General features: G+C 38.0%; 1 protein-coding gene across 27 annotated transcripts in view; it reads left to right on the forward strand.

Annotated features, from left to right (window-relative positions):
* SOX6 (SRY-box transcription factor 6) overlaps positions 1-23,300 on the forward strand; it is a 449,851-nt gene that overhangs the window by 226,843 nt on the left and 199,708 nt on the right. For all 27 annotated transcript variants that reach the window (XM_077818342.1, XM_077818361.1, XM_077818360.1 and 24 more), the window contains one exon: positions 15,557-15,646. In XM_077818342.1, the coding sequence (XP_077674468.1) occupies positions 15,557-15,646 (90 nt within the window). The remainder of the gene's footprint in view (positions 1-15,556; positions 15,647-23,300) is intronic.

A 23,300-nucleotide genomic window follows, 5' to 3' on the forward strand; every position in this document is an offset into this window, starting at 1 on the left:
CAGCTCCAGCATTACCGTGACACATTGAGAACCGGTATTTGCTTTCCATGTTGTGTAGAAGTCTACTGTCAGATCAGAGCTTAAACTTTGACACGTGTGGTATATCCTGTTGACTTCAGTGGAGCTATGACAGTTTACCTGCTGAGGGTCTGTCCCATATGTTTTTTGGTTTCAGAGCTATATATTTAGTAAAACATATTGATAATATATGATGGAATAATGTAGTCCTTGTATATTTTCCTTTACTTGAATGTATTAAACAGGTATCGTATTAAAATATTGGTTACAATGTATTGTAACTATACTAAATGTTATGCAAAAGGTTTATATGTATAAAATATATATTTTACAAACTACATGGCTTTAGAAAGAATTCATTGGGACTGTTCAAGGTGGTAAGGCTTTGCAAGAGCCAGTCCTAGTTTTTAGATGTAGTATTTCAAATAAAACTTCTGAATAAATGTCAAGAAGAATATTTTAGAATTATGAAAGAAATATATGGCTCTTGCAGTGAGTTTCTGCAATGCATGTGCAGCAAGTGTATTAAACCAGAGTTTATTGGATATAATAGGAATCAAATCGGCACCCCTCCCTTATGCCATTGAACATATGACAATACGTTTTAAGTGGTGAAATAATATTATGCTTTCACAAAGTGCTGAACAGTTCAACATTATAACTAGAATATTTCCCACTGTGACTACTTCAAATCTCACAAATAACAATACTTGATAGCACAGTTTTCTGCTTTAGAGTTTATTCTAATGGCATGAAATTTTGTGACGGTCCCCCCAAAACTGAGTCTTTGTTAGAGTGCATTTTATATTTGGATAAATACATCATAAAGTAACATTAACGCCTACATTTTTCAAAGTCCCTGAATAGGTTTCCAGCACTCAATTCTCATTAATTTACATGGGAGTCATGCTGCAAAAATTCAGCGCATCAGTTTAATCATTTATGGGTAGGAGTCAGGATTAAATCAACAAAAGCAAAGAAACGCAAAGGTAATGTGTAGGCTTTTTGTCTTCATCATCTGCAGTATAGTGCTCAGTGCATGCCTCAACATCATTCTCAAGAGCTCAGTTGCCCATTTCTTACTGGGAGTGAGGAAGCTGCAGGAGAAGAAGGGCTTTGTACAACTCAGAACAGGGAATGCAGGGCCCTGAGAAATTGTGAACTCTGCTCCATAGATTTATAGTAAAGTATTTATTATTCCTGATGTGTATATAAGCATGGCAAGTGGCTTGATGTTTGTAAAGTTTATACATCTTTTAAGGTTCTCTTAAAGTTGGTTTAAGACATCCTCTGGTATTAGTTAAAGAAAGTATTGCTTATTCTAGATTTCACTGAAAACTTGACTACTATACAGGAGTTGTATAACTGCCAAAGTATTGTAGTGTTCTGTAAGGAACTACGTTGTGTGCTGTGAAGACCTTGGGAAATGGTAAATAAAGATGAGATTCTAACTATTGTTTTCATTTCTTCTCATTCTCATTTGAAGTCATTTCACATCAAGTGCTTATTATTTTGTTCTTTCCATGTTATATTTTTACATACAAAAAACCCTTAAGGGGTCTCTATTCATGAAAAATTCCTTTTGCTGTGAGATTATTTTAATTTCAGGATATTCTATGCTGGGACTGAGTTAGGGATTTTTTATGCAGAATTTTAAAAAAAAACCTTCAAATTATTAATTACACAATTCTTTGTTAGTGATTTATCAGGGTAATGTGAAGAATATGATTTTTTGGATGGAAAATATACATAGGGGTTTTTGAATCATCTGTTTTTTACTTATAAATAATCTGCTGGGATGGCCAGCTGTTAGAGTTTCCATGGAGCACTTTTCAGTTTAGTAGTAGCCACCATTTTTCTGTTCATCAAAACTGGTGGCAAGAAAGAACATCATTGTGCCACATAGATTTTTTTCCCTCTGTCTTTAACATCCATTACTTTTTTCTTTCCCCAAACCTGCCCATCAGGGGTGCTGGAAGAATTTTTATCATGGGGGTGCTGAGAGCCATTGAACCAAACTGTAAACCCATATATAATGGAAACCCCTTCAAGCCAGGGGGTGCTGAAGCACCCCCTGTACCCCAGTTCCAGCACCTATGCTACCCATAACTTTTTTGTTTCAGTTTTACAAAATTTCTACTGAAAAGAGTAAAAGGCAGTATGCCTGATACGTGGATATAAAATATTATACCAGATATTAGAAAATTGAATTTATGGCCTTCTAGATCAGGGGTGGGCAAACTTTTTGGCCTGAGAGGCAGGTCGGGGTTCCGAAACTGTATGGAGGGCTGGGTAGAGAAGGCTGTGCCTCCCCAAACAGCCTGGACCCCTTCCACTTCCTGCCCCCTGTGAGCTGAGGCTGTGGGGGGAGGGTGGACAATGGGGGAGGGGCCAGGGGCTAGCCTCCCTGGCCGGGAGCTCAAAGGCTGGGCAGGACGGTGCCGTGGGCCGGAAGTGGCCCGCGGGCCATAGTTTTCCCACCTCTGCTCTAGTTACAGATACATTAGTTAATGTATCCCACACAGTAGATAATGTAGATGTAGATACATTAATCTACATTAATGTAGATACATTAGTTAATGTATCCCACACAGTTATTACCATCTCCATCAGTTTGGTGGCCTTCGTGAAATTATCTGGTAACAGTGGTATATTTCCTCATAAGCAAGTGTCCACTTTACAATATCACCACATAATTAACACTAATTATCGTCCTGGTTGGTACTTGGAATAGAAAAGGCAAGGATTTGAATTGGAAAAAAGACTAGGAAGGAAGGTATGAGGGATCTTTCCAGAACAGGGTTGAGACAGCATGGAGTAGCTAGCATTCTATGAGTAGAGTACTTCATTTACAGTGTTATCACTCTAGTATCATCCACTGACACAAAATTTAACTGAATAATAATAATAATAATAATAAAGCTTAAGAAATGGAAGAGGAAGTAGGGTGGTTGTTGCTTGATGTAAAACAAAATAATGAGACTATTTAAATCAAAGTTAATAAATATTATGTGGCAGTTTTAATACTTTTTCATGACATCACCATAAAAAGTGCTAAAGATTTTATGGCCCAGAGTCTCTGGACTGGCTGAACTGTACTTGGTGCAAGGTCAGGATGGAGAGAGAAAGGTTGGCTAAAGCCAACTTTATATTTTCCCAATCCCATGGCCACAGTGTGTTGTCCCTGTCTACTATATTTTATACTAGCTACCAGTAGTCTGTAGGGGCAATTCCTGAAGCTAGAGATCAGCGTAGTTCAGGGATACTCCAACTATGCCCCTTTTCCCTGGCCATGCACCCCCAGGGAATGGATGGCATAAGAGCCAGCCTTATACCACCAAGGAATTCCCCAGTTCAGAGGGAATCCTCCACTGGCTTGTTAAACTAAGTTTAACGGAGCAGGGAATCTGACCCAATTTCTCTAATATGATGTTTTTCACTGACAGTGCTGGCTGAGTACACGATGAAGCAGAGTGTAGGCTGAGAGAGGCATTCTGAAGCTACTTCTCCCTATGCCGGTGAAGTTCAGGTGTAGTACAAAGGCACTGCATCTCTGTAGATCATGTGATACAAGTCTTGTTTCATGAAGAAAGATTAAAAGAGTTAAATCTGTATTGCTTGTTGAGGTGAAAATGGGATGGGGTGGTATGTCCTAACCCCTTCTAAGTTTTTGAACTGTGTAGACACCACAGATGGAAGTGAATGGTTTAGAGTGGCAAAGGTATAACACGGAGTGATGGAAAGAAATTAAAAGAGAGGCCAAATATCAGGAGAAATTTTGACAATGATTCTTATTCACGAGTGGAATAGAATAGTCAAAGGAATTTGTAGAAGCCCCATTGCTTGAGTCATCTAAGGCTAGGCTGAAACAAATTCCCAAGAAAACAATGCTTCACTGGCAGTGTGGCAAACTATATGGCCAAATACATCTGTTTTCTCTAATTTCACAATAGCTGTACTTTTCAGCATCTCAGTTCATTAGGGGAAACAGTAGGTCAGATCCTCTTGTGCTGTTAATTGGTGCAGTTCCATTGATTTCACTGTAGCTGCTCCAATTTACACCAGTAGAGAAATTGCCTTAGTATATTCTACTTTTCTAGTTTGAGTAAAACATTAGTCTTATAGCTGAGGTCTGCAAGGAAAGGGTTTGGAGTCAAGGGAATAAAAGAAGACCAAGCTTTGCCCACACCTGAATCCTTAGATACCCACCTACTAGCAAAAGAGACACCCTCCGCCCCCTGGAATAAAAGGTACTACAAATCCTATTGATTGATTTACTTTAGCTAATAAGGAATATGGTAGGAGAGAGAAAAATAGGCGTACAATACTCCTTTAAAGTGTCAGTTTATGTAATCATCTGCTCAAGAATTGCAAGTAAATTGTACTCCCTTTTCGTAAGTATCTCTGATTGCCATTGTATAAAGTCTCAGACTGTCTTTTACTAACATAACATGTTCCTTTGGGAAGCAACTGAGAGGTACATCCACTTGGGAAAAAGGTGATTACACAAAATGTACTGTGTGCCATCACTGTAATACTAATAAAGCAGTAATACACATTTCAGTGAATAAAGCCTATCTAACAGAAAAGTACACTCCATAATGGAAAGGAAACTTAAAGTAGAAGAATGAAATGTATATGTAATTTTGACAGGCTTAAAATATAGTTTTCTTCTACTAATGTGCCAAAACATTGCATCTAAGCACTTGCACTGACATTTCAGAAAGCTCCCTTTGACATACACAGTGTATCATCTAGTGCAGTGTTCATGGAATTAACATTTTCCTGGAGTAATCATATACAATTTAATGACCAAATAGTTCTGAGGCAATACAACTGGATTTCACAGGAACTAAATATATTACTTCACACTGATCCAGCATGTTTTAGTTGAGCAGTCATTAGCATGTTTATAATGGTTCTAATTTAGCACAACATTTTCTGAATTTTATCCTTGAGTCATTTACAAATTGTTCATATTGACTAAACAAAGGAAACAGATTGCATTTTATACTTAGTAATTTATCTGAAAGAAGAGGGGAGGGTTAATTGTCTAAAAGTTTTGCTCTGTTTGGGGAAGTGATTCTAGCCTTGCATTGCTTGGTGCACAATGCATTTTCCCCTCTGTTCTGGAAAAAGAAAAAAACTGGGGGGGGGGGGGGAGAAGGGGAAAGGATGGACAAGTGAGTAAAATGAAAGATTAGGAGTAGGGCAAGATTGGCCACTCCCAGAGGGGAGTGTGGAGCAGAACTGAGCTGGCACGAGATTATCTAAACCAGTTGGTGCATTCCTTAATGATCAAGTGCCTGAGAAGTCCAGCTTTCTCTCACAGAGCATCTGTGTTGATGTTTATATCAGTGCCCTGCTGTATGGGAAAAGCATGCTTTCTCTTGTTGCTTTTCTAAAAATAGTGTGGAATATAGCATTGTATGAGTTATTTTAGGAAAACAAAAACATTTGCAGGGTTAAAGGTTTTGCTTTTTAATAAATAAAAAAATGAAGGTCAGAATTGTATCTTAAGCTAGTCTTTAGATGGGGATGGGTGGTACAAGCAATGTACAGTTTTCTTTGTATGTAGGGGTTTGCATCAAACATTTCACCAGAGATTTGAACTCTATTGAAACAAGCCATTCTAGGCTGGATTGGTACATTCTGCAAACCTGCTGCTGTTTTTCCATTAGGCTCATTTTAGAAAGCAAGCCTGGAAACTACCAGTATTTGTACACCAGTGTTTGCATTTCGAAAGCACATAGTTTCATGTGAGAGCTGGACAAGTCAGGGAGTGTGTGAGAGTTCAGGGTAAAACCAGCACATTTTAGGCCTAATTATTTTTAGTGTGCTTGGAGAGTTTTAATTCCATTTAAGAGAGCACTCCACACTCTTACAGTTCTAATTTTGTTTGCAGTGTAGTTTGTAGCCATGTTGGACCCAGGATATGAGAGACACAAGGTGGGTGAGGTAATATCTTTTATTGAACCAACTTCTGTTGGTGGAAGGGACGAGCTTTTGAACTACACAGAGCTCTCTTCCCTGCCAGACCTGAAGAAGAGCTCTGTGAAGCTTGAAAGCTTGTCTCTCTCACCAGAAAAAGTTGGTCCAATAAAAGATATTACCTCGCCCACCTTGTCTCAGTTCTAATCTTATCATTTTGTGGAAATCTTGTCACCATGAAAAAATATGTAGTAGTTGGCAGATTCATTTGGTCCCTGTCCTAAAGAAAACCGCTTTTGAGGTAGTCAGTTGTTGGATTTACATTATTGCTATTAGGCAAGAATTTCTACTAGGAACTACTGTTCCATTATCATTGAGTTTACAAATATTTGTTTACATTAGGCATCAATTGTTGCTGTTTGTATTACAGTAATACCTACAAATCCCATCCAAGATTGGGGCCTCATTGTATTAAACACTCTACAAACACACAGGCTACATCTATATTTGAGTTGAGCGGTGTGATTCCTAACTCACATAGCCATACCAGGCTAGCTCTTCTAGGGCAAGTATGCTAAAAATAGCATCACAGGGGTAGCATGGTCAGCGGCATGGGCTAGCTGCCTGATTAAGTGCCCAGGGGGTCCAGGTGGGTATGTATTTGGGGCAAGTAGCCCTAGCTGCCACCCAGGCTACCCGAGGTATGCTGCTATTTTTTAGCACACTTGCTCAAGCAGAGCTAGAATGAGTATGTCTCCGCATGCTGGGAATCACACTCCCAGAACCAAGTGTAGACATAGGTATAATGAGATGTAGTGTCAGCCCCTGAGAGGTGAGAGTATAAATAGTCAGGAGAAACAAAAGGGTAGGAAGGAAAGTTGATGCGCAGGAAGATGAAGTGAGCTGGCAAGGGTCACATAGCAGATCAGTGGCAGAGTGAGGTATAGAGCTTAGGGATGAAATAATAACCATCTGTAGTAGGTATACCTTTTCTCTTTTGTTAATTTTTCTAGTTCTTAAGTCATATTCTTTCCAATTACTATCTTATTTATGCATACATGGCTGGTCGTAGTGGCATTCGCCATCAAATTGGCTGTTGAGGGGATAGTAAATCAACAAAATCTTGAAACGATAGTCAAAGAAGTTAGTGCATTGGCTAACAACATATCTCAAATGTCTTATTTTTAAATTTTCTACCATGAAAATTAATTACTCTAGAATGGAAATATGGAAATTGAGGAGGATGAGATGAGATTCACTTGACCTAACTTACTGGTGACAGGAAGATTGAAACCAAGCTACTTATGAAGCGGAGGCAGTGGCACTATATTGTGACTATGTTGAGCCTTCAGGCTGACTTTTGATTAATTCTGTATTGTTGCCCTCCTTTTTTCTTTTAGTTAAAGTTTATTGAAAATGAAAAGGGTAATTTGTATATGAAAGAAGAAAATGAGTAATATGGCATCAAAGAATCTATTTTAGTAACATTACACAAACTTTACACCCTTGCATTAAAAAAAAATAGAGAGCATCATCCAGCACTTACGTTTGTTAGTTATGGTTAAATTATATTTTTTATTTATCAAGTCATGACTGTAAATATGAAGTTCTTCATTTCAGTTTGAATTGGTGTCAGATTATAAAAGCTAATTCTTTCAAAGTGAATGAAATTCATCTTGCTGAACACTGAAATGTTACAGTTTGCATTTAATTTTAACATTAAATACATATTACCAAGAATGAAGACTATGATTTTAATGGTATAGAGCTATGCTAAGTGGTTCTTTATCTCAAGGAAATCTAGAGGGCAAAGAATTCACAAAAGGCATGTAATCAAGCTGTTCTTGTACACCTGAAGATGGATCAATTAGTGAAAGGTGCTACCAGGCTGCACACACAAATTAAGTCCGATCACTAGATAGTAAAATGTACTTCACTTTCTAAATAACAGATTTCTTTAGCTGAATCTAATAATGCCATTGGTAGTATAAAAGTCAGTAGCACCCAACATACACTAACTAGATCAACATCTGAATGATTTTTTTAAAACAAAATCTTGCATTTTACTGAAAAATTCTTGTATTTTCTGAATTGCTTTTTCTAATTAGATTTTTCTCCTTTATGTGAAATACCAAAGCAAACCTTTCACTTTCAGATGGATAATAGGTTGTTTTTGTTTTTATTGTTGTTGTTGTTTTGGTGTCAAACCCTGAGTAGATCGTCATGGAACTAGGGAAATCTGTTCTCACATACAAAATCAAGATGTTCTCAGGCCACACTAAATAGCAAGGTTGACCCAGCTACCTTTTTCAGGGGTATGAAACGTTCACACCCATGAGTGATGTGGCGACGCCGACCTGACCCCAGCTGCAGACAGCCCTGAATCAATGGGAGAATTCTTTTGTGGGCCTAGCTACTGCCTCTTGGGAAAGTGGATTAATTATAGTGACAGGAGAACTCCTCCTAGTGCTGTCGTGAGTGTTTACACCCAACGGCCACCATGCTGCAGCTGTGCTGTTCTAGCAGTTTAAGTATAGACATAGTCTAAGTGAAGTTAAGGAACAGGAGAAGAGGGAGCCACTATTACTGCTGTTTACCAGTAGTTTGGATTTTGGAAAAAAAGACTTTTTCCTTAAACAAATATATCAAGTGGGATAATTTCCTGTACACTGTTTCTCTCCTGTAACCTTGACTTGTCTGAGGCCTCCAAACTCATTTGACTTAGCCTGATCCAATCAATACTGTCATCTCTTGTTGTGGAATTGGAAACCAATGAATACGTATAATAGCAATGACTTAGGGACTATGTGCTCCACAGTGAAGATGGAAAAAGTTTCACATTTTGGGACGTTCCCAGAGCCTGCTAAAACATAATGAATACTTATTATGTTCAGTGAAATCTCATTGCATTATAATGTGCATTGTAACATTCCTATAAAGCATACCTCCTGAACATAAGGATGGGAATTGTCATGCTCTTAATTGTACAGCACCCTTTTTCTGTAACACTGGTGGGAAGTTTGTCAATCTACTGCGGGTTATATCATCCTTTGAAATATTTGCTCTTGTGCTATGTATGGTCTGATATTTCCCCCCAGGCTTTTCCAACACTCCCTTGAGTTCTAATATATTTTAGATGCACTTAGAAAAATATGTCACATGTACCTTTGATTGAATTACATTTCTGTATACATTTCCATTCATTGTTTATGAATTTATAGTGCATTTGCAATCATTATTAATAAATCAATGTGCTTTTGTCTTCTGTCACAATATAATGTATATATTCAAAAAGAATTGTATGCAAACAAGTCATGTTTTAGAACTCATATCAGTAATAATTATCAGCTCACAGTATTGTTACAACATGCTTTGAAAGAAGCTTATTATGAAAGAAAACAAGGCACTGCAAGGTAGCAAGAGTAAGACAGTTCAGTTGATCATTGATATGGGTGTTGTAAATATGCCACTGTATACTACAGTGTTTTATTAAGTCTCAAAAAGTCAAAGCTGATTTGAAATAATAATGTCTGACAGTCAGGGCTTTGAAGTTTTGCTGCTGCACTCTCACATTTAGGCTTTCTTTTATGTACGACTTTACCGTAAAAAACAAAAACACACATGGTATGAATGCCTTCTTCATATCTGTATTTCAAAGAAAGTAATGAGAGGCTACTTCAGTAAATTAAAAACAATCTGAAACTATGTGGATGGACACAGGCCATTGTAAGGTCATACAGTATTCATGCAAGATATAGTCTTGGTTGCTTGCTTGTTCAAGGTTGTGAGACTGGAATAAAATAGAAAGAGAGAGAAATCAAAAGTTATTCTTGACAGGGAGAAGATGACTTTCATTTAGTCAGAAGAACTTCAGAGCTTGGCTGTGATAGTTAGCACCCATTCTTCATCACCAATCTTGCAACAGAGTGCTGGATTCCATCCATTCCATGGCTGATTGATTAGCCAGTGGACAAATGTTAATTGTTTTCATCAATGCTTTGTGTTCATGGAGAGATCCTTTTCATCTTCTATCAAGGACTCGCTTTACGTTTGTTTATTCAGCTTGTCTATCTTGTAACAATCTTTTCTCATCCACCATCACAAGTTACCACATTGAGGGAGAATCCTGCAGTACTTCTACCCCATTGAACAATTTTAAAATTACTAAAAGAAATATTGACGGGTGGGGATTATGCAATAAACGTCATAGTTTAAAAGAAGTCAGATTTTGATAGATAATCCAAACTCTAATTTATAGGTAACACATTTGCTCTTGTTGTCTTGGGAAGAAAAGTTCTCTAGGGTGTTTAACATAAAATATATGGAGTCAAATTCTGTGCTCTACTGACTTACTGTATCCCATTCTGTACTGACTTACATCCTGGGTAACTCTATTGGCATGGGTGAGTTAGCATGGGGTGAAAGCCGTAGAAAATATGCTTAGTTTATAAAGAAGAGCTGGGCCCATGCCACACATTCAAAATCCAAAGGTGAACATTTATCAAGAGTAATCACTTTCCTTGGTTAGTTTATAATAGACAGTCCCAAACTGAAACATCCCTAAACTTCACAGATGTCCAGATTCCTAGGCTTTGGGGTGCTTTAGAGTTGGAGCCTTGATTCAACTTACTCTCCAAATAGTTTTGCACTCCAAAATTGGGTCCAGACTTCCACAAAGTCAGTGGAATTTGGAATCCAGTGTTCTGGTTCAGGCCTGTTTCTATAATGAACTAAGCCAGGAAATGGATTACTACTATTGAAGAAATTTCTGCTATGTAGGAAGGCAACTTTGAAGATTTTATATGTATGGAGGGAAATTGACTTTCAGTATTAAAGGAAAAAACACATCTCCTCACCATAGATCCTTTTCAGGCTGTGTGCGTGAGCACATGTGTACAAGGGCTCGGGGAGGAACATATTTTTCACTGTTAGCTGCTTGTTACCCCTTCCACGTAGGTGAATGTCCAATTTCAGGTATCTCCAGTGAGATAGGTGAACATATAATGATAATTTTAATTAAGAATTATGCAAACCGTCCCCCACCAGTTGCAAACCTTCTGGAATTAAAAAAAGAAGAAGCTGTAATTACAATATATGTTCAGGTTTCAGAGTAACAGCCGTGTTAGTCTGTATTCGCAGAAAGAAAAGGAGTACTTGTGGCACCTTAGAGACTAACGAATTTATTTGAGCATGAGCTTTCGTGAGCTACAGCTCACTTCATCAATATATGTTCACAGTTCTTAAAAGTCACCCTTTGTATTTTCCTAACCTTTCTGAGTCTGCCCAAGAACAAAATGTAATAGCAAATAATTACGAGCTGTTTGGATAGAAGTTCAGTATTGAGAAATACTGTGCAGACTTGTGCAGTCTAATATCTTTTAAAGAAATACTTCCTTGCAAATATATAGAAAAAGAAAACTACAACTATTAACATGATTATATTAAGAGAGGGGGCATACAGACTGACCCTTCTTTTATTCATCTTCCTACTCAATGGAATTCTTGAAAAATATGCTTCTATGCTTGTATATATTCATACATGTGTTTGCTTCAGGGGTGAATTTCTTCTCAGCTCTCATGAGATTATTTAATTGTCTCTTGATTCTGTTATTTGTTGCATCCTAAGATTTTGTTGTGGTGGTGGTTTTGTATCGATTGAGAGAAAGCATCCTGGTGAAAAGTCATTAACACTCATAACCTACATTAGACATCAAAATAAAGTCAAAAAGCTCTTCTTTTGCATGGATGAAGGACTGAAATTTTGGCAGGAGAGCAACAGACAGACATCTTTTAAAACTGATGATATCACAAAAAAGGACAGATTATAATGTTCTGTTGGTAATTGATGGTTATTTGTTGATTCTTCTATTACTAGGCCAAAACTCATAAAAGTAATACATGCTTGTAATTGTTAAAATTGAATAATTTGTTTTATTGTATAACAAATATTTTAACAGTGTCTGCTGCAACTTACAGCTTCTTAAATTGTGTCTTTTATGGAAAGAGATAATTAGTAAATAAATTGACTTTTCTACTGAAATACTATTTCAAAAATATTAACAAGCTATATTGTCTTTCGAAGGAAGTTTACATGGCATAAATGTGTTGCAATTAAAACCTTGATCTTTTGAGGGTTGTAATTTGGTTTACATGAAACTGCTTTTTTCACATATGGAAAGTTAATATGCATGTTCGCATGAAACACGTTTGCATCTTAAAAATGTTATTGGACAGATTACCTTATTTTCCGCCTTTAACTCCCTCCGTAAAATGCACCTCTTTTGTGATTCCTTCCAATGCTGATCTCTGTGACAATCCCCTTTGTGTTGGAACACAGTGTTATCCCCTATATTGTAACTGGGTAAGGTAGGAACAAATCCTGCTCTTCTTACTCGTGTGAGTACTCCCAGCAGGACTGCCTGCATGGTAATGCGAAAGAGGATTTGGCCTTTAATTTGCAAGTAATTCACGGCGGAGACCTTGAGATGAATTCTGCCTTCATTTACACCCAAATAACTCTCGGTAAATCAGTGGGATTGCATTACTGTAAATATGGTCATTAATTGGTACCTTATTATGTGTTTGTAAAGCACTGTTTATGCCTAAAGCAACCTCTATTAATAAAATATTGATTATTGGCCTGATACTGAGAGGTAATAACAAATTTTGAAAGAGAAAGTAATCAAGGACATAGAGATGAATGGTAATTGGGATAAAATACAACATGGTTTTGCAAAAGGTAGATTGTGCGAGACCAGCCTGATCTCTTTCATTGAGAAGGTAACTGATTTTTTACACAAAGGAAATGCAATAGATCTAAGCTACCTAGATTTCAGGGAAGCATTTGATACAGTTCCACATGAGAAGTTATTAGTTAAATTGGAGAAGGTGGGGATTAATATGAGAATTGAAAGGTGGATAAAGAACTGGTTAAAGGGGAGACTACAAAGGGTCATACTGAATGGTGAACGGTCAGGCTGGAGGGAGGTTACTAGTGGAGTTCCTCAAGGATCAGTCTTGGGACCAATCTTATTTAACATTTTTATTACTCACCTTGGAACAGAAAGTGGGAGTCTGCTAATAAAATCTATGGCTGACACAAAGTTGGGAGGAATTGCCAGTACAGAGGAAGACCAGAATATCATACAAGATGATCTATATGACCCTGTAAACTTGAGTAATAGAAATGGGATGAAATGTAATAGTGCAAAGGGCAAGGTCATGCATTTAGGGATTAATAATAAGTATTTTTGCTGTAAGCTAGGGATGTGTCAATTGGAAGTGACAGGGGAGGAGAAAGACCTAGGTGTATCAGTTGATGGCAGGATGACTATGAGCCACCAATGTGGTGCTGCTGTGAAAAAGGCTAATGCAGTCCTAGAATGCCTCAGGTGAGATATTTTGAGTAGAGACGGGGAAGTGTTAGTACCATTATACAAGGCACTGGTGAGACCTCATCTGGAATATTGTGTATAGTTCTGGTCTCTCATGTTTCAGAAGGATGAATTCAAACTGGAACAGGTACAGAGAAGGGCTACTAGGATTATCCGAGGAATGGAAAACTTGTCTTATGAAAGGAGACTCAAAGAGCTTGGCTTGTTTAGCCTAAACAAAAGAAGGCTGAGAGGAGATATGATTTCTATCTATAAATATATAGAGGGATAAATACCACGGAGGGAGAAGAATTATTTAAGCTCAGTACCAATGTGGACACAAGAACAAATGGATATAAGCTGGCCATCAGGAAGTTTAGACTTGAAATTAGATGAAGGTTTCTAACCATCAGAGGAGTGAAGTTCTGGAACAGCCTTCCAAGGGAAGCAGTGGGGGCAAAAGACGTATCTGGCTTCAAGACTAAGCTTGATAAATTTATGGAGCGGATGATATGATGAGACTGCCTACAGTGGCATGTAGCTGATCTGTGAAATTAGATCATGCCTACAATGGCATGTAGCTTTTAGAAAATGTTCCCAACGGTCAGTGATGGGACACTAGATGGGAAGGGTTCTGGATTACTATAGAGAATTCTTTACCAGGTGTCTGGCTGGTGGGTCTTCCTATATGCTCAGTGTCCAAATGATCACCATATTTGGGGTTGGGAAGGAATTTTCCCCTACATCAGATTGGCAGAGACTCTGTTTTTCGTTTGCTTTCCTCTGCAGCATGGGGCACAAGTTACTTGCAGGTTTAAATTAGTGTAAACTGTTGTAAATGGTGGATCTGTAACTTGAAGTCTTTAAAGCATGATTTGAGGACTTCAGTAACTCAGCCAGGGGTTATGGGTCTATCACAGGAGTGAATGGGGGAAATTCTGTGGCATACAATAGGCAGATCAGTCTAGATGATCATGATAGTCCCTTTTCACCTAAATGTCTGTCAGTTTATAGGTGCTGAAGTGCTAAACCCACTCATCTCCCATTGAATTCAGTGGGAACAAAGAGTGCTGAGCACTCCCATGAGGTACTAAGATCCTGATTTATCAAGACGCTTAACAAGTGTCTAACTTTAAGCAGCTTCATTTAAGTCAGTGGGACTACTTACATGCTTAAAGTTAGGTACATGCTTAAATACCTTGCTGAACTGGGGCCCAAGTGCTTCTTGGGACTAGGCCCTGTAATTGTAATGGAAGTTAATCATACGCACTGTTGAGAATAGATCCCACAAAGTTTAATGGAGTATAAACAGAGAAAGGGAGAAGGAAGTATTCAGCTATATATAAAGTTCTCTCACTGAGAATTTATAGACCTTGAATAGATGTTCTTAGAGGAGGAAGACTCCAGATTGTGACACCAATCATATGAGTTACCCATTCCCTGTCTTAAAATCACCTTTTACAATTTATTTTTGGAAGGTTAAATTCTGTAAGTTCTATTAAGGGACTTAAAAATAGCTTTTGATTTAACTGAGGATTATGTTATGCTCCGTGTTAAATTTTTCAGCGAAAGTAAGGTCTGATCCTGGAGGACTTGTTGAGGCCAGATTCTCACTACATCTTCAGTGCAGTAACTTCAGTGAGAGTTTTGCCTGAATAAGGCCTGCTGGACTGAGCTGAAGGTTTGGATTGCAATATGACCTTCAGAACTTAAATGCCAATCTTCTAATTGTTGCGTAGCTTACGGGAAAAAATGCTGATACTGTGAACATCAGAAATCTAGAATTGTTTTATGAATTCCATGAAGACATTATATGAATAACTTCTGCATTGACATGAGTAAAAAAAATGTGTTTGTGATGAACACAGTGAGCCAAATTTCCAAAAACAGTCTCTAAATCTTCAACTATATTTTGAATGTGCAATCATTTTCAAATGCAAAAGATAAAAATTTGTACATGGAGTGGCAATCTATCTATGTAAATTGGCATGCATATATTCTGAACCAAGTTCTGCTCTCATTTAGATCCTTGTAAATCCATAGTAACTCTATAGTTAACCTCAATGGAGTTACACGGGATTTACGTTGAAGTAGATGAAAGACCATTTGGCCTCAAGTTCATTCCCCTTTGAAAATCTGGTTCAAACAGATCAGGTAGGATGGTTTTGAAGAGCTAAAGGAGACACTTCCTAATCTATAAAGTTGTATTAAGTATTTATTTTCCTTTTTAATAGACTCATCTTGCATGGAAAAACTACTTTCTAAAGACTGGAAGGAGAAAATGGAAAGACTAAATACAAGTGAACTCCTTGGAGAAATTAAAGGTATAATATATTAAATATTTAAACGTGGACATAATATTTTAGTCACTGAATGGAAGAAAATGTACATTTAATGCATGAACCAATCATTGATCCACATTGAAAACTCCCACCAACTTTAATAGGACTATGGGCATGGAATGATACAAAGTTCAGGTGTTCTATTCTGTTCTCTCTAGCGTTCAAGTATATAATGGAAATAAAATGAATAAATTAACATCTGTTTTTCTTTGAAACTCTTTCCAACCAACTCAACCTATTTATTTAGAATGACAGGTATATTTGAAAAACAAAGACTTTTTTATGCTTAAAACTTAGTTACAAGCAGGGTTAAGAATATTTCCCTCTCATTTCAATTTTATTACAAACTTTAAATGTATCATATTAGTTCTCTTACATCGGTTAAATATCTCAATCTCCGGATACCAAAAGAAAAAGGCAAAAGCATCCCATTGCAAAAGGATGTGGGTTAGGAGTAATTCCCAAAGAATGTATTTTTATATAGGTAGTATGTGGGGGACTCTTATCGACTGTGGTGGGATGTCACACTGTGCTTATTTTTTTTAACCCTGTGCTTCAAATGTCCAATTTGAAGAATGCTAGTTTTTTTTTACAATTGAATTATCCTTAGAGTTGAAAGAGAGACCCTGGGTGAAATTCTGTCACCACTGAAGTTGATTGGAGTTTTGCCGTGTGTATAGCCTGTGATTCCAGCAGGTCCCAAAAAATTTGTGGCACTTGGGATCTAATCAGTGTGGGAGGCTGTGCTAATAAAAAAATAATTTGAAGAGCATTCAGTGACAGGATCCTTAAGGTGCTTCTCTCCCTGCCCTTTGGTTCTTCCATGTGGTTTTCTCTTGGAAGGAAATTCAGGCTATTATTGTTTGGATTGGAAAGAGAACTTATCTTTCCACTGTGAGCTTAGATATTTTACACTATTTATGACATGTATTGAACAGATTTATTTCTGTTGATTGCTATGGTCTTATTAAATGACAACTATAAATACATGGGAACAAGGATTTGTTTGTCATACTAATGATGTCCTTACTAATGTTAAAACAAAAAGAAAGACTATCTGAAGAAAATTGATGCTTGTGATTTTGCATTTCCACCAAAAAAATGTTCTGAAATATGATGCATTTACTATAGATATAAACAAGATGAAGGTTGGCCTTCTTAATAAATAATTTATAATCACTTCTGTCAGCTGATACCATGTCAAAACCTAATTGTTTTATATGTTTCCTCTGATTGGATTTCTCCTGTATAGCTATGACACTGCAAAGTATTAGGTAGGAAAGTATTGATGACTGAAATAAGACAGGTTTCAGAGTAACAGCCGTGTTAGTCTGTATTCGCAAAAAGAAAAGGAGTACTTGTGGCACCTTAGAGACTAACCAATTTATTTGAGCATGAGCTTTCGTGAGCTACAGCTCACTTCATCAGATACATACCGTGGAAACTGCAGCAGACTTTATATATACACAGAGAATATGAAACAATACCTCCTCCCACCCCAGTGGGGTGGGAGGAGGTATTGTTTCATATTCTCTGTGTATATATAAAGTCTGCTGCAGTTGGGAGGAGGTATTGTTTCATATTCTCTGTGTATATATAAAGTCTGCTGCAGTTTCCACGGTATGTATCTGATGAAGTGAGCTGTAGCTCACGAAAGCTCATGCTCAAATAAATTGGTTAGTCTCTAAGGTGCCACAAGTACTCCTTTTCTTTTTGAAATAAGACACACAGTTTTACCAAAATAGGCTATGCCTGCCTGCAATAAACAAAAGGCATCAAAAACTGGTAATTCGAAACGCTAATCTATTTAAAACCATGTTGTCTGCTGATAACATGGAAAGTGTTGGACATTAATTGCACAAAATACGACTACCCAAATCTCTGAATAGAAGCTCCTTGAATGCCATTAGTGAATCAGAATTAAAACAGGCTGGGTCTCTGGCAGTGATGGATAACATATTCCTTATTATTTTACATGGGTGGTTTTTTCGGCATATAAAGCCTTTTGATGTACTTCCGAGTGTCATTCAGTTTTTGGTTGGGACATTTAAAGTTTGACTTCTTATAAGGTCTGTTTCCACTGAAGAGTTGACACAGGCTCTTATTAAGGTATTGTCCTCAAACCCTGTTCTGTCCACCCACACGCTCCCTGAGCTGGTCATGCTTTCATCCCAGCATAGCTGGCTTGTCTAGACTGTAAGCTAAAACCCAAGAGAGGCTTTCACTTGGGTTGGTAACCCATCCGCTTTGCAGTGGAAATGCAAGTTAAACCATCTGAGTGCTGATACCTTCCTACAGCTCCTGCTATGTGCCCAGAAAGACAGAGAAGTTCTTCCACAATTCGGTGACACACACAGGTGTGTCAGCACCAGTGAGGACACAGTAACCTGGGTATGGCTTTGCAGAATGACTACTCTGGCTGCTCAGACCTGGATGCCAATTGCCCAAGTTAACTTTGCAGCGAAGACATACCCATAGGGTCTTTTTCTGCCTCATTTTTGTAGTACTCAGTTTTTACTTTGGCCCTCTGGTTAACTGGTTGTGTGCACATTATAAAAATTTAAATGTAAGTGATATCCAGTTTGGAGCCCCTTTTTGCTGCCCAAATGGTGTAAAGCAGCCTTAATATAAATGAGAATTAAGTCCCGAGTGTCTTATTTCTGCCTCAAGGAGAGTTTTAGATTATTACATGTGTTTTAGCCTGTGGTGTTAGCATAGCCAAAGGTAAGAACAAGAAGCAAATTTTGCGTAATGTGAAGTGAGATTTAGCCATGTGCCCCCCTCCCATTGAAACTTTGTTCTTCTCTCCCACTAAGGCCCTGAGTTGGCCAGAAGTGTTTGTTAGAGAATGATACCCCTCCAGAATAGTGAGCCCCTAATCTAGGGAGCCAGTTTTTATTCTCCCTGCAGTGCCAATTAATCCCTGGGCTGGCCCTGCTTGATGGCAGGGTGCTCTGGTACTACTCTTTTCACTCTTCCTTCAGAGGCTCCACATCATTTCAAACTTCCCTCTGATGAGTTGAGGTAGACATTACTTCTCAGAAGCCAGCCAACAGCTATGTCTTTGCTGACTAGATGGGTCGCTGGAAAGTGGTATGAACTGCTTCTGTCCTCATAGGGTTGATTGCACTTTAATAGAGCCTTTACTCTAGTGGTCACTAAATGGTTTACAAACATTAATGAAGCCTCATAAGACCGCTGTGAGGAAGGGAAACTTTAGTATTAGTGAGTAAACCATAGTAATGAAAGATGAAGTGACATGCCCAAAGCCAACAATGAGTCAATAGCAGAGTCAGGGATAGAACCCAGGGATCCTGCTTCAACCCTTAGTAAATCCTTAGAGCTCCTTGCTCTAACCACAGATGACTTTCCTTAATGGTCCTTATCTCTACAGTGTTCCCAGCTACTGTCAGCTGACATCCATTCGGGCTATTGGGAGTCACACATCTAAATCCTTGCTACTGGAATTGCATTTGAAACATACTCCCTTTTCCCAAAAAGAGACAGGTAAAAGTTCAGTGAGAATGCATAGGGATACACAGAAGACTACAGCTGTAATGCTGAGCACTTCTATAGTGCTTTGAAATCTATGGAGTAATTATCACCATTACACAGAAAGGGAAACTGAGGTAGAGAAAGAGGCAGTGTCTTGCCCCAAAATAGATCAGTGGCAGAGCTGGAACAAGAACTCAGATCTGTTGATTCCCAGTCCAGTGCTCTTTCCACTGTCTCCAAGGTGGTAACTTATAGGTTTCTTTAAAAATATGTAGCTTGGGATCATAATGATGTATTAACATGGTTTAGCACTTGTGGGCCTTAAGAAGTGTGTTCTGAGAGGATACTGAATGAAGAGAGTGAGGACTGGGTGCATCGGGGGTAAAGAAGACATTCTAGGCATAGGGGAGTGTGAAATAAGACAGGAAAATGAGAGTGTAAGAAGTAAATAAAAGAAGTGAGGTAGTCTAAATTAACCAGGCATACTTTAAATTGTTTTGGGAATGTTCAAAGCTCTAGATTTCCATGACCATGGGTTCATTTTCCCAGGGTTGAAGGGATTTCAGGTCGGATGATTGCCACTGCATACTGAAGATGCTAAGAACTACTTTTGAAAACTTAGCCCTGTACTTGGTTGCAATTAATTCTAAGTCAGGGCATTTTAACTGGTTGATATTTTTGGCTTTTGTGCAGCTGCTTCCTTCTTTTATATCACTGAGAGTTCAACATGAAGCGATGCAGTTAAAAAAATAAAATGTTAGGTCATTAGCGAAAAAATCTTGATTATCAGAAACAGAGGTGTGGTCCAGTGAGGAGCAGCTCTTTGCACTGACTGTTACTGGGAGTTGTTTACTTTAAATAGAAGGCGTTGTTCTTGTTAAGGATAACCTGAGCACATACTCTCCCTCTGTGACTGCACAAGTGCCCTTCCATTCAAACCCTGTGGGAAGGAGCTTCAATTAGGCAGGGCATGTGCTCATCTACCCCCCCACCCCCCCGCAAAATGCATCAAAACTATTTGTACTAATAGGGCAAACCCTTTCTGTGCACGTGTGTGAAACACACAGATGATAAAAAAGAAGAAGAAATAATTGTGTGATAGAGACAAAATAAATAAAATTGTGTTTTCTTGCCTTACTTTTATATACGTATAATTAATTACAGTAGTGTTTTTTTAATCAAGGTCTGATTAGAAACTATGTCCATTTGTTAACAGAATACAAAGCATCCTGTCTAGGTAGCAGACGGTGAAATATTTTTTTATTTTCCATAAGTGGAATTGTTCACATTCCCAGTTACTCCTGTGTACTGTACTTGATGTGTGAAACCACTTATTCCACATCTTTTTAATTAGAATTTCAGTTATTGATAAAGGGTCAGATTCTCCTCTGAGTTCCAGCAGAACAATCCCATTGATTTCAGTGGGGTTGCATGGGTACAACTGAGAGGAGTATTTGGCAAAATACTTTGTAGCTACTTCATAGTGGTTAAATAAGTCTTCATGATCATTTGATATGTTTATAACTGAAACACGCAGGGCAGATTTTAAAAGTCCATGAAATAGATGAACTGAGCAAAATGATCTGCTTACCTGGAAAAAAAAAAAAACCCTCACATTTGCATGTGCAAATTGCATGTCCAACAGCCCAAGCTGTATATGCAGATGTTTTGAATAAACAAAGTGGGTTCAGATTCAGCTCTTACTTTACCAAGGTTTGGATGCAAGGGATTCAACCCCCAAAGTATGCTTTATTGTTGCTTAGGCTTCTAGTTTTTCTTTACTGACCACAACTAGGCAGAGTAGCATCATTTATCACTGTAAAGAGTCTGTTTTAAGTTTTCTGTTTCTGTTCCAAACATAAATCTCTGGAATAGTCTTACATGCATCATGCAGTTGTCTATTGAAATAGCCTGCAATGGTCTTTTTCAGCATGCAGGGTCTTTGAAGATCAAATAAAGGCCAGTCTTTAAGTTACTTAAGCAATGACATTATTGCAAGAGGGTCAGAATTGTTCTAGCAATCTTATATATGAGTGACTCCTGGGTTAACTGTGTTACAAGTTAGTGCTATGGCTTCCATTGCCAGCATTTATAACCTAAACTATCTATATTTATAGGCATTGTGACTTAAATGTCACATGCTGGCTTTGTACAGTATACTCTGTTTTTAGGATGGACAGTGACTGATGCCCATAGATTTATCCAATACTGAAGTCTATTTGCACTGTATGTTTCTCTCGCTTGTATGTAGCCCTTTTATATCCTATACGCTTTATCAAATCAGTCACCAGTGGAGCCTTATTGACTCCCAAATATAAGCTGTTGTTTCACATAGCATTTATTAATAAAATGGTCTGGAAATGGTTGGATCAGAGGGAGGCATGTCCCTGTTTCCTATGGAGACTTTAAGTTTAATAAGGCAAACCCCCTTCACTCATTTTCTCAGTATTAGATACACTGAATATATTGACAGGTTTCAGAGTAACAGCCGTGTTAGTCTGTATTCGCAAAAAGAAAAGGAGTACTTGTGGCACCTTAGAGACTAACCAATTTATTTGAGCATGAGCTTTCGTGAGCTACAGCTCACTTCATCAGATGCATACCGTGGAAACTGCAGCAGACTTTATATATACACAGAGAATATGAAACAATACCTCCTCCCACCCCACTGTCCTGCTGGTAATAGCTTATCTAAAGTAATCTTCAGGTTAGGCCATTTCCAGCACAAATCCAGGTTTTCTCACCCTCCACCCCCCCACACAAATTCACTCTCCTGCTGGTGATAGCCCATCCAAAGTGACAACTCTTTACACAATGTGCATGATAATCAAGTTAGGCTATTTCCTGCACAAATCCAGGTTCTCTCACTCCCTCACCCCCCTCCAAAAACCCTGGATTTGTGCAGGAAATGGCCTAACTTGATTATCATGCACATTGTGTAAAGAGTTGTCACTTTGGATGGGCTATCACCAGCAGGAGAGTGAATTTGTGTGGGGGGGGTGGAGGGTGAGAAAACCTGGATTTGTGCTGGAAATGGCCTAACCTGAAGATTACTTTAGATAAGCTATTACCAGCAGAACAGTGGGGTGGGAGGAGGTATTGTTTCATATTCTCTGTGTATATATAAAGTCTGCTGCAGTTTCCACGGTATGCATCTGATGAAGTGAGCTGTAGCTCACGAAAGCTCATGCTCAAATAAATTGGTTAGTCTCTAAGGTGCCACAAGTACTCCTTTTCTTTTTACTGAATATATTGTAAGAACTTCTTCATGTAGGTGACTGGCGTTGTTCATTGAATAGATGGAAAAAGCTACATTTTCTGTGTATATTAGCTGGAGGAAGAGAACAGTGAGGCACAACAGTGAGCATTTTGTGATTATCAATTACACATTTATGGAACGGGCTCAGAGCCAGCTCTTCGTGAATGAGTCTGTGTGAACATTACGAATACTATGCGGTAACAAGAATAATAGGTTAGATTCTTTTCAGTAACAGGTAGGAAATTGTTATTTGCGTGAATTTAGTAGAAAATCTCCTTTCTCTTTTAGTGCAGTTGATAAAACAATGCTTAAATATAGAAACACAGATAAATTTTCAGGGGCTTGGGTTACACAATACAGAATGTAGAAGATCATTTCGTGTAAAATAAGGCTCCTGATACTATCATGTTACCTTACTTTCCAGTTTGTCCTGGGTTTTTAGTAATTATTTCTCAATTATTATTGTATAAGATCCTCTTTTGCAAACAATAAGTGTTTACAGCAGCTGGCTTTATAAATATAAATAAATAAATAAATATTTATAAAAAGACATTATAGGTCTTATATCACAGAAGCACCCATAGGTTTTTAATTATGCCACTTTGTATTGCTGTAGACATTTCAAAGCTCCCCTTTGTGCTCTCTATTATAAACATCTTTTATTTCTTTTGAAGTCTACATGATATACATACTAGCAATTAAAAACCCAGCTCAGGGTTGGAGACACAAGGTCTTCGTAATTAAAACTCAAACAAAAGCTACAAGCGAAAAACCCACTCTATGATTAAGGTCTGAAGTGTTATGATACATTAGAATCTATGCTAACTGCTAGGATTTAAAAAATCAATACACAGGAAAAGACATCAGTTGGTTCCAATTAGT

Source organism: Eretmochelys imbricata, chromosome 6 (genome assembly GCF_965152235.1).
Source record: "Eretmochelys imbricata isolate rEreImb1 chromosome 6, rEreImb1.hap1, whole genome shotgun sequence".
Taxonomy (NCBI): Eukaryota; Metazoa; Chordata; order Testudines; family Cheloniidae; genus Eretmochelys; species Eretmochelys imbricata.